This window comes from Ascaphus truei, chromosome 1 (genome assembly GCF_040206685.1).
Source record: "Ascaphus truei isolate aAscTru1 chromosome 1, aAscTru1.hap1, whole genome shotgun sequence".
Taxonomy (NCBI): Eukaryota; Metazoa; Chordata; class Amphibia; order Anura; family Ascaphidae; genus Ascaphus; species Ascaphus truei.
In genome coordinates, this window is record NC_134483.1 from 506,077,416 (window position 1) to 506,090,197 (window position 12,782).

The 12,782-nt window shown below is 40.9% G+C and overlaps 1 protein-coding gene across 4 annotated transcripts in view; it reads right to left on the bottom strand.

Annotated features, from left to right (window-relative positions):
* AFAP1 (actin filament associated protein 1) overlaps positions 1 to 12,782 on the bottom strand; it is a 173,855-nt gene that overhangs the window by 47,970 nt on the left and 113,103 nt on the right. For all 4 annotated transcript variants that reach the window (XM_075569859.1, XM_075569833.1, XM_075569851.1 and 1 more), the window contains exons 7-8: positions 8,390 to 8,482; positions 7,079 to 7,160 (exon numbers count right to left, since the gene is read on the bottom strand). In XM_075569859.1, coding sequence (XP_075425974.1) covers positions 7,079 to 7,160; positions 8,390 to 8,482 — 175 coding nt within the window. The remainder of the gene's footprint in view (positions 1 to 7,078; positions 7,161 to 8,389; positions 8,483 to 12,782) is intronic.

Below are 12,782 nucleotides of genomic sequence, written 5' to 3' on the forward strand. Positions count from 1 at the left end.
GGTCGGGTAAATTTAGACTGGTTCCTAAGCTCAGTGAATGGTCCTTCTCATGGTACCCTTTCGCTTTCCTCTAATAAGCTATTTATGTTCCTAAGACAGGAGAAATCAGCTGCATCAAAATGTTCAAAGGGTATATTGGATATACTGATTCCTTCGCCGCCTTGCAAAAAATGTATGTAGCAGCAATTTACGAGAGAAGAGATGCACTCAAAAACATTGAGATGATTAGTAGGTAAGAAAGAGAGACCTTTCGATAATATATTGATGTGGGTAGGACTAAGAACTTTTTTGGAGAGATTGACTACCTAGTCTCTCTGGGTCGAACCCTCCAGGGTCTCTGTCCTCGATAGCCCCATATATCCCTGTCCCTTAGAGAGACCTCCCTTTCCCCACCTGGTCTTCCTCTTACGGGTTAGTCTGTTGGTGCACCAGTCTCTTCTAACAAAGAGTCAGGGCTATTGCTGGTAGAGGTGTAAGGGGTGTCATAGTGATGACCACCCCTCCTGTCTTACTTATGGAGGGGTCCTGTTCTGCATCACTCACTGAGGTATCCCAGTCTGCCTCGGACTCATATGTTCTGCCCTTTGATGTTCTGACCGGTTTGTTCTTATATCTGAAAATGTTCCCTTCCTTGAAATCAGTAGAGTCTCTTATAAACTTGCTTTGTTTTCTACTTTTAATTTCCGTTGTTAATTTCTCTATGTATATTTTGAGGCGTTTTTCAAGGTTCTCAAATTCTGTATCCTCACTCCATTTTTTTGTTTCTGCTAAGAGTGCATCTATTTCCTCATTAACTTTGAGTAGTTTTTTATTATCAAACTCTATCTATACTTTTGACTGACAGCTTAACTATATGTTTGAGTGATGTTCTTATATGTATGTTTTTTATTACATTTCATGAATGTGTAACACCATTGACACATCTATAATGTGTTTTCTAACAACCAGCTTTCATTCAGCTTATCACCAGAGCTCCGTATATACCCTAAACTTAAGGCTACACTATCTATTGTTCTCCAATAAATCTTTTTTGTTTTGCGTCGTTGGGCACTTAGGCTACCAGCTTGGGATAATACATTGTCCCATCTTTTGTTGCCCCTCTAGAGTGCAATAGTGGGTTTCTTCTCTAGCTTGGATAATTATCCAGACTAGATTTTTGTGACCCCACACAGAGGTAAGTATCTCTGGAAGCTGGGTGTTCTCAGAGCTGAAACCAATGTGGTTGAGCTCTGGAGATCCCCTGCTTCAATTCTATTTATTTATTTTTTAATGCTGCACTTGGACTGAATCTTTAACCAATTGTCCGTTAATAGAGGTTGTGGCTTCCTCCTGTTGCCATATTTTTGCACTGAACACCTCTTTGGTAAATACAGAGGCAGATAATATACTGTACCTCCACCTTTTCCTTATCTCCAATAATTTGCCAGCCCATCTCACACTGAATGGTTCCTACAGCTTATTCTCTTTTCTAATCTTTTTTGTTATTAAGGTACTTGAAGAACATTTTACTTTCTATTGCAATCCTTTTGTCATTTTATATTTTTGCTAATTTGATTGTCCTTTCACAACTTTTGTTACATTCCTTATAATTCTGATATGATGCCTCCGTCCTTTCTGACTTTAAAAATTTAAACGCCCTCCTCTTCTTTACCAATTCCTCAACTATCTGTTAATTTAGCCACATTGGTTTAGAGTTGTTTCTTTTATATTTGTTACCCAAACACGTACCTGACAATGTTTTAAAGACTTCCCATTTATCTTCCACATTTTTTCCTGCAAAAATGTCATCCCAATTTATTTGTTAGTTTATTAAATCTGCCTTTCAAAAATGTTAAGTCTTTATTGAACCCTTGTAATATGGTGTTAATCATTTATTTCAAATGAGACCATGTTATGATCAATGTTTCCTGACAAATACTTGCTATTACATTACTTGATATTATTAAATCCAGTAATCCCATCTCCTGGTTAATTTCTCAAATCATTGGATAATTTCCCAATAAAACATGTGGTATCGATTATAAAGGCGAAGTAATAATACTAATAATCATTTTTATTTTGTGTAGCGCTTTGCTCCCAATGGGACTCAAATCACTTCACAATTACAGTATAGTGTGTGGTACGTAGCAGATAGGAATTTTTATAGACACAGACCCTGCCCAGATGAGTTCACAATCTCTGTTTTTTTACCGAAGATCACAACGAACTGAGATTGGGAATTGAACCAGGTTTACAAAGTCAGTGTCTTTACTCACTGAGCCACTCGTTCTCCCTACAGGAAGTACAGGAATTTCCTGCAAGTAATGTTCACGTACCCATTTTTCCTGATGTGTATAACTGAGCAAAACAGCACAGCATTAAGACACTGGTTTTCTATATTTTAATATATATAGTATGCTGCTCTATAGAAATGTATCCTAACTGCTGTATGAAAACCTCTGTATTATTTTGGTTTGTTTTCCATAAACTGACACCTTTCTATATTATAACCACGTTTCAACATTACTCACTGAGTAAAACACTACAAATAAAAAAAATCTATTTATTTTTAAAAGTAAAATATTTGTTATCATTTATTTTTGGGGTGAAACAGTTGCCAACCCCATTGCCGACCCATATTGAAAGGCAACATATGAATCCCTTCGCATTAATGCACTGTTGGTCTCACTAGCCGGGATGGGGTTGACATAACTTATTACTTATCGCATAACCCTTCACTTTTATTTGGTCTACAACACAACAATTGCCTGACTTAGTGATTTGTGCCTAGAGTCCCTGTGTATCATGGAGTCGTTCCAAGTACACTAAAATAAAGAGGAATGTCTATGACCTGCTTTCATTGGCCTTTGACTGCATTACCATACAAGCGCAATGGCAGCCAGTCAAAGCAATATGTCACTTTAAAATAAATCACTGTGATTAAAACTGGGTTATGTTGACCATATTTGAAACTAAACCAAACAAAATGTCATTCTAACGAGAAAGAAAGCTCGCCATCTATTGTAGTGTAACTAGTTTTAAAGACTGGCTACACCTACATAAATTATAAGGCCACTATCTTTGTGATGACTTGTCAACTAATTTATGACGCTAGATTTATCAAAGAGATTGCAGTGCATTCATTACACATCTGCCCGGCTCTCTTCTGCCAATCCTGTCCGTTCCCCTCCACCTTCCACGCAGCATTGTTCAATAGGACAGATTAGTACTGTTTCAGGACAATCGGGAGTATTGGTGTAGAGTAGGAGTGTGGCCAACACCAGATCAGGTTTTAAGGATATCCCTGCTTCAGTCCAGGCGGCTCAATCAGTGGCTCAGTCTTTGACTGAACCACTGATTGAGTCACCTGGGATGAAGCTGGGATATCCTCAAAACTTGACCTGTTGGTTGCCCTTGAGGATTTGAGTTGGCTCTACTGGTGTTGAGTTTCAGTCAATTTCAGCCCCCCTGAATCTTACAATATTGTCAAAATGTTTCAACAAAGCTGCCTGACCCATCTCGTGAAGAATACAGCATTATCTCCTTTTTATTTCATTTTACCTAGTTGTTACGGTGTACATGTACAGATGAAATCAGACTTACTGTCCCCGGAAGAAAAGCAATACGCAGTGGCACCCGGAACAGTAAAAGCCATTGCTTCTCGTGTGGGGTCCGTCCTGCCGAATGGGACCTCCCACAGAGAATGTCTTGTTGCTGGGGGAAGTGACAGGATCTGGCACCGAGAACACTAAGGCTGGCAACATCTGTCATGGTATATTGCCAACTTTTTGCCGTGAACTACAATGAAGAGGAACATAAGAAGGGTGACTCCTCCCTTCCTGTTCCGTCATCCGTGATGGAGCGGTCACGTGACTGCGAGTGCCGGAGAGGCCGTTGCACTCTGGTAAGCACTCAGAGTTAGGCAGCAATCCCCCCCAGCAGTCTATCTGAGTTTAACCCATAATGTTGATATCTTGCCCACGGAGCATGTCCTGCTGTTTTAGTGTTTTAAAAAAAAACATGATTTTCTTCATCTTTTGCATCTCAGGTTATATCTGTAACCTTTTCACTGCAATGGGCTCTGTGCAGAACTTTATTTTAACCAGACACTTCATATTTCAAACTCTTACTGTATATCTCCAGAACGAAGCCTCATTTCTTGGAAAAGGCAGGAAAAGACTTATTACACAAGGTAAAAATGTGATCAGCGCAGACTGCTGCTCCGAAGCACTGCTTAGTAAATAAGGCCCTTAACAGCAATATTGAAGTAAATAAGCTGTAAGGTGTCTGCTGGCATGAGAGATGTCTAAAAGAGTAACGCCTCTTAGTAAATATGACCCTTGAAGATCCATTCACTTAATTGGGGCCGTAACTGTCTTCGAGCAGGAAGGTGTCTTATGGAGTGGATATAGAGTAGTAAATATGGCTTTATTGTTACTGGGTGGCTCCTTAGCAATGACATGCTGGCAGCCATATTACCCTGCTAGGACGATATTGGTCCATATTTCCTAGACAGTATGAAATAAACACTATAAAAGACATTGAACAATTCCCCATGTCTCTTAAAAGGTGCAATCCCTGGCAGATGAGCTAGAATCAACATTTTGTAAAAACAAAAAAAGGTAAACATCTAATTGTCTTTCTTACACAAAGATAACCAGGTTTAATGCTAAACCGTGACTGCTTGTTTTCTTTGGAAATTAGTAAGAATATTTATTTGGGCCCTGTGAATAGGGGAGTGTTTGTCAATGAAGAGTTTCTGCCTATATCCCACCCTTATCAGGGACCAAAAGAGAGGAGGGGGGACCTGGGCAAACTCTTGGGGAACACACTGTGACAGCTGACATAATGTAACAGCTGAAGAAACCCGTCCCATGTCTCAGCCCATGTTTACAAACTAGCTTTAAAATTTAAATAAAAACATGCGGGTCATAATTTGATAATACAGGCCTAATCGCCCAGAATTAACCTAAACATCACTATTAGTACATTTTGTTTAAAAGTGCAGTCCCTCCTAGGATCAGTCACACAACTGTAAGAAGACACACACACACACACACACACACACACACACACACACACACACACACACACACACACACACACACACACACACACACACACACACACACATTCTTATGGTATATAAATTTGCTTCTCTTTCCATAACCTGCAGCTTTACTTTTGTTACCAAACAAGTAACGCCTTCAAAGTTGTAGGACGTATGTTAATGAAACTTTAGATCCTACAAAGGTTTTCAGTAGAAGGTTTAGAGCAGAGGCCAGACATGGAGGAACCACAGGGGTATACATACGTTGCAGTAAAGAAGACATTTCCATATAAAGGGAAATGCTATAACAAAGGGCCGTGCTGTAAAGCTGCTGGGTGGTCTACCCAGGGGAGATCTGAGGAAGTCATTCTCCCTGAAAGAACCAGAGGTGGTGGAAGCTAACACACTTAAAACATTCAACAGTACCTGCAACAGACATATGGGAACCCTTCATTTCTCAGGGTGGAGAAAATGGATATACAATGTGAGCCGAATGAAAGTACCTGCTGTTGATTTATTTTTCTATCTAAATGCTAAACCGGGTCCTAACCTCCAAGACTCAAATTCTTCTTTTCAGGAACAGTAGGTGTCAGAGTTTGGTTACTAGCAGCGTCGGTTAATGGAAACAGCCATATTTACTCAGCAGGTTAGGTAATGTTACTCGGCAAGTCTCACGCAAGTCCTAGAATGTCATTGACAGCTATTCTACTTTTGAGGGGGCAGTTGTGTTTAGGACCAAAGTGGCACGTTTCATTAGTTAAATATAGATTGTTGGCGCCTTTCAATATTCCTATAGCAACTAAAAATACCACATGTGGTGCAAATGAATGTCGCAAACAGGTCTGCAACCCTGTATTTCCTCATTATCGCTTAGCAAACAGTGCTTCCACTGCAGCCAGGGATTCTGGGTAATGACATGCAAATGAGCACAGTGTGTTTTTTTACCCACAAAAACTTTTTTTAATGTCCGAATATTCTTATAGTAACTGTGATGGCACGGGCAGCATGGCATTCCCAAAAGAAAGGTTAAGCCTGCTTGCTGCCTCATAAAGTAAACATACTTTACCTCCATAACGCATGCATTACCATTGTTTTCAAAGTGTGCGATACATATTGCGCTGGCGTTAACACAACGAGTCCCGTTAACGGGTGCAATAACGTCTGCTACATCTGCATCTACCCTGAGTTTTCTGGGATAGTCCCATTTTATTTATTTTTTAACTTGTTTATTAATGACCTTGATGTTGGCATAAAGAGCAAAGTCTCCATTTTTGCTGATGACACTAAAATTGTGTAAGGTAGTAAAATCAGAGCAGGATGTAATTTCTCTCCAGGAGGACTTTGATAGACTGGAAACATGGGCAGGTACTGTAAATGGCAGATGAGGCAGATAAATGTAAGGTTATGCATTTGGGAATAAAAAGGCGACTTACAAATTAAATGGGGATAAATTAGGAGAATCCTTGATGGAGAAGGATTTAGGAGTGTATATTTATATTTTTCTCATTCTGGAGTATCGTGGACATATATATATATATATATATATATATATATATATATATATATATATATATATATATATATATATATATATATATATACACACACACATACACAGATGCACACACATTTCTTGTAGAGTTATTTATTTTTGTAATTGAGAAATATTTAGCTGTTTTTATGTTTTTGTTTCTTGCAAATGTAAATATTCCTTAGAAGAGAAGTTATAAGAGAGACTATGGAAGCCTCTAAACTAATCCGCAAGCAGCCAAGAGCCCGCAGTGTCTCTCCTCAGCTCTGATTCTACGTCACGATGACATCTTTGAATCTGCGGCCTGAAATGGGATTGCTACCCCTCCGGCGTTTAGATGCTCCACCAATAATTGACTAGACGTTGCCATGTTGACTAGAGCACTACATCAACATTGATTTTGAAATATTATCTATGTTGCGTTAGGAACACAAAGGGGTAGCACACATGTGATAAATAGAACATACTATAGAGTAGTGAACGTATACATGTATATAAATGATATATGCCATACATACCCAGCTCCTTTCCATTGGGAATCACAGTTCCATTTTCTAGGTTCCCTTCTCCATCTGAGCTTGGCCTCTCTGTTGAAAATTTCTGCACAAAAGAAGTTGCATTAGCATTAGCTTTCATTGCCTTTAAGTTATGTTTCATTTGTTTAGTCAATAAAAATCATTCAAACTGAAGTTGCAACGTGTAAATTGCACATATTGTGAATATTATTAAAGTATAGCATAAGCGTGGGTCCTCGGAGACAGAATTCTCTAATTGTTTTTTAATGAGGAGCCCTGCTTTTGCACTTTGCTATCCACTTTACATATGATTTTTCCATTGAATGAATGGTTACACTCACAGTTCAAGTAAACAGGATGTGCATTGATTGATTTTGCTTATGTTCTCTGTCCACATTTTATATGTAAATAGGTAAAGAGCATTGCATTAACTAGGGCGCATGCAAAAGAGGCTTTACCAAACATTGCATATCCACTAGTCAGTTAAGGTTAACGTGGGGACTTTACATTACGTTAGTTAGGTCCTATACCTACACTTGGCATTACTCACATCCAGACACTGAAATAGCGCTTTTGAGAGAGAAAAAGGGAAATAGAGGGGGCAATAACTGCGGACACACCCAAGATAGCACGGAAATGTTCTTACTTAAATCATTTGAATATACTTAGCATATTCAGATTAGTATATTTCCCAGGTGTCTGTCTCTCTGTCTGTCTGTCTGTCTCTGTCTGTCTGTCTGTCTCTCTGTCTGTCTCTCTCACTCTGTCTGTCTCTGTCTGTCTCTGTCTGTCTCTCGCTCTCTCTGTGTCTCTCGCTCTCTCTGTGTCTCTCGCTCTCTCTGTCTCTCGCTCTCTGTGTCTCTCACTCTCTCTGTGTCTCTCTCTCTCTCTCTGTCTCTCGCTCTCTCTGTCTCTCGCTCTCTCTGTCTCTCGCTCTCTCTCTCTCTCTCTCTGTCTCTCGCTCTCTCTGTCTCTCGCTCTCTCGCTCTCTCTCTCTCTCTCTCACTCTCTCTCTCTTTCTGTCTGTCTCAAAGCCACTTTTCAGGGTCCTACTATGACATTCAGTCCTTAACGTACCGTTTCTGGTAAAGCAGAAACTAAATCAGCTTTATGCTAAAATAATGTGATGTTAGACCAATGCTAATACGATGTATTCCGACTGTTGTTTTTGCATGTAATTAGCTTTGAGAATACGTGTTAACCTCAGGAAACTATCGGCGATTCCTAATGAAGAAGATCGCGTTACGTTAGGAGTCCTGATTAACAGAGCTTTTTGGATCTTCTAGCCCTTAGAAGATGTTCTTATTGTTTTACCTTTTCCAGTTCGGCCTTTGGCACAGGAGAGCTTGATGACTGTCCATCGGAATCCACTGGCCCAGCATAACTACTGCAGACCTCTTTTATCACCTACAACAAAGGAATTGGTCACAAAAGTCACAGAGTAGTATATGTAAGGAACAAAAGTAATTTGCTATCATTGACTATCTGGTCAATATTTAAACGGTTGCATTTAACAACAAACTTTCACAAGGCTCGTTTAGTGACCTTACTGTAGGTCAACTTTCTGACCTACAGTACAGTAGATCAGGGGGGCGCAAACTTTTTTCCCTGCGCCCCCCTGACGGCTGTCCCCTCGCTCCCGCGCCCCCCCCAACCCCAACTTACCCGCGCTCCGGCGTAATGACGTCACGTTGCCATAGCAACGTGACGTCACATGACCTCGCAGCGTCATTTTGACGCCGCGTTGCCATGGCGCCGCAGGGAGGAAGCCGCCAGAGCCACGGTAAGTTAGGTTTACAGAGGCCCTGCAGCTCACCCGGCACTTAATTTAAGTGCCTTCGGGAAGCGCGCGGGGCCTCTGTAAACCCTGCGCCCCCCGTCGGCAGTGTCGCGCCCCCCCTGGGGGTCGCGCCCCACAGTTTGCGCACCGCTGCAGTAGATGATCCATACAACCCCGTCGCTGCCAGAGTGTTATGTAACGGGCCGTTAAGGGTTGAGATGCTTTCACTCTTAGGTTGAATATAAAATCAATGTTGACTCTTATTGTTGTCAGTTTAAGACCCCGGTCCCAGAATTATTACTAACTTTGAGCTTTGCTTAGACCTGTTTCTACGACACTGAGAAATAATACGTGGAAATCCTTTAGGTAGTGGAATTGTTACGAGTTCAAATTTGCTATGCAAGACTCCTTTGCTTTACATTTTTAAGCAAAATAGTGCACCGTATTTGAGGGAAGTCATTGAAGGATAATGAACTTTGCTGCAAAAAGAAATACTATTACTATTCTTTATTCTTTTAAAGGCCAAACTTGTGCGAGGCATTGCACATGATGCCAGCTTCTATTGAAAGCTAACCTGGAGACTTTTTGCAATAAGATTTTTTACATTTATTTATCCTATTTATATATGTATTTCTCTTACCTTCGGCGGTATCATCTCCTCCTTCAAGCTGTAGTCAGCATGGCTCCGCGATCAATGGTGTGCCTTGCCATGACAACGTGGTCACAGCGTCACGTGGCGGCAAGTTGCCATGACAACGGGATGCCTTATGGTGCCAGGGCATCATGTGATGCCGCGCGACGTCACGTAGCATCGCGTTGTCATGGCAACGCAGCACCATTTATGGCGCAGCAGCCATGTTGACGGGATTTGCAGGGGGAGATGCCACCACACGCCGCCGCCCGGAGATTTTCCAGGTAAACCCGTAGCCCGTAGTCTCCGGGTCAAACCCGGAGTGGTGGCAACCCTGTATACGCCCCATATTCTGATTCTCTCCCTAAGTTTTATTGAACCCCTTTATGCTGAAGTGCTTGTCTGGTATTACACCACAGTGTGATCACTAAACAGAGAAACAATCACAATTGGAAACACATACAGAAATATGTGATTATAAATAGTGAAATGTGTGTTTAGAAAAACTAACCTTTTTTAACCTTTCATTTTATATTCATAACTACATGCAATTAAAGCAGCATTTCATGTAAAAAAAATCCAATATATGTTTGTTTTCATAAATCTGTGGTGTAGTATTAGATAATGATTCCTGCATGTTTTATTTTGCACTCTTTATGTCCTTTTTAATGACTTTTACTGTGTTAAGCTTCCTTGGGTTGCTACAGCAACTATTTAGGTAGCTACAGCCTTCCTCTTTTGAAAAAGGCAGCCATATTGTATGCCCTGGGAAACCGGATCTTCCCTGATCGACCAAGGGAGAAGGGAGCAGTCGGCAACTTAGATAATCGCTTTGCTGTAAAGGCAAGAAACTGCTGCGTTTACAAAAACAATAAAAACGGCAAGAGGAAATGTCCGTTTAACGTTAGAGCTGCTGTAAGAATTGATCACTCTGTTGTACTATTGTGAATTGAGTTGCCAGTATTGGAATGCGGCCATTACTTTTAATGTTATTTTCAGGGTGTATTTAGTTCATCATGAATAAATTAGCAGTTGTAATGTCCACATAATTGTCACAAAGTACACACACTTCCCTGAACTAACTTCAAACCCCATTACTTGGCGGGCACTAACCCAATACAAACATTTGTTCCCCAATTGATTTTTGGACGCTTAACTTGCAGTTTGCTAGAATAAATAAATCAGCTGATTGCAGCATTAGACCTTTTGCTTTAGTAAATGTATATCAAATCGTTAAGCTTTAATAAACGTATATACTGTGTGGTTCCCATTACTAGTACTAAGCAGCAAAGACAAAGGTCACAAGGACGGAGATAAATGGATAAAACCCACAAAAGAGTGTGTGTGAACCAAATACATTTAGCTTTAAAGAGTGAAACTCCAACAAGGCCAATGATTTCTCTGAGACTGAGTGACACTGCCTGCCCACAAGTCATAGCCATTACAAATGGGTGACACTTTAAATGTGGACCAAAAGCATTCAAAGGGAGACACACGTACTAAAAAGTCTGGTACTTATAGTTTCATTGATTGGCTTAAAATGACAGATTCATTTGGGAATATGTCACCGATAGTATGTAATATATTAAAGACCATCATAGGATTGATGCTGATGTTTATGACATATTACTTTAGGCGGCACCCATACTGCCGAAGACCGCGTGGGGACGTGCGCACACAACGCCATCACAATGCCTTAAGGCAATGATCGCACCCATAGAATAAACCTGATTCCGCGGCGCGACGGACAGGCCCCGTGTGCGGTTCGTCAACGCACCAGGTCAGTGATGCCCCTAGACATGCCCCCTCCCTTCCACGGCGTGTCTAGCATGGCCAAAAAACGCGGGTGATGTCACAGGCACGCACGCCTCCGCGCGGTCTTCAGCAGCATGGACGCAGCCTTACAGTACAACCCACCCTATCATAGTACGATAACAAGCAGAGCCCATGTCTCCTCCAGATTGCAAGGGTTGATTGAGAAAATGACTAATATGGGTCATACATTAAAACGGTTTAGAGATTAAATTGATACCAATACCCATTTTCTGTATACTGAGAAACTGTTTCTGCATGCTGGAGAGTATTTCAAGCCCCTTTACTTGAATGGTGCTGCACCTTCTCCAGACAAGCAACCTCGCAGCATATTAAATAGGGGCCTGAGAAAGATATTGGGTCATATTTACTAAGAAATGCTGTGCCACAGACCAATACAGGCAGCAGAAGACACCTTAGAGCTCATTCATTTGATGTCTTATGGAGTGCCAGCCTTTAGTACAAGGGTGCTCAACGTGAGTCCTCATGCCTCCCAACAGAACAGGTTTTCAGGATATCCAAGCTTCACCACAGGTGGCTCAATAAGTCCCTGCTTCAGCAAAGGTGGCTCAATCAGTCCCTGCTTCAGCACAGGAGGCTTAATGAGTCCCTGCTTCAGCACAGGTGGTTCAATCAGTCCCTGCTTCAGCACAGGTGGCTCAGTAAGTCTAATTGAGCCACCTGTGCTGAAGCTGGGATATCCTGAAAACCTGACCTGTCGTCAGGAGGGCAGGGGGGTCTGAGGACTAGAGTTTGAGCGCCCCTGCATTAGTAAATACTGCCCATTAAATTGCATCTCTGTTGCCCTACATGCGTCAGTTGTTACAGGCGGAGTATTATTGGAAGGACATCCGGTGCACTTGAGTAATGCACTTAATATGATGAGGAGTTCTATGCAAGGAAGTAAACACATCGTTACTGTTCTTATCATAACTGATGTACCCTTAATTCGTTTTGCTCAAACCAATATTGTGGCAGTAACAATTACTTTCAGTTTGCCTTTATTCTTTCATTAACATCTTTTTTTGCCTGAATAATTTATTCTATGTCCTACAGGTTTAAAACTAAATAACATTTTTTAATGTGAGCCACAAATGCATTCCCAATTACGTGTTAAATGGTCTTTTTAATCAGATTAAACATTATGACGTTTTGGGCTGAGTAACCACTGTGGTCTTGTTACAGACTCTGGCGTTTAGCTGGGATACATGGAGAATAGAGCCAATTTCTTTCACTTTTGCACAGCCGTTTTGCAGTGTGAGCTCAGCTGACACAATAAAAGTAATATTACTTTAATTACAAAATAGTTTTGATTAAATATATGTGATAGATACGACTTCTGTCCACTGTATTTACTGTATTTGTTTTTTGTGTCAGGAATAATGTATCGTTTAATTTTACATTATTGTAAATGACTGTTGAATCTGATTTACATGTAACTGGTGCAGAAGCAGTGGGGTTTTTGGTTTCGCCGTCTTGAAATT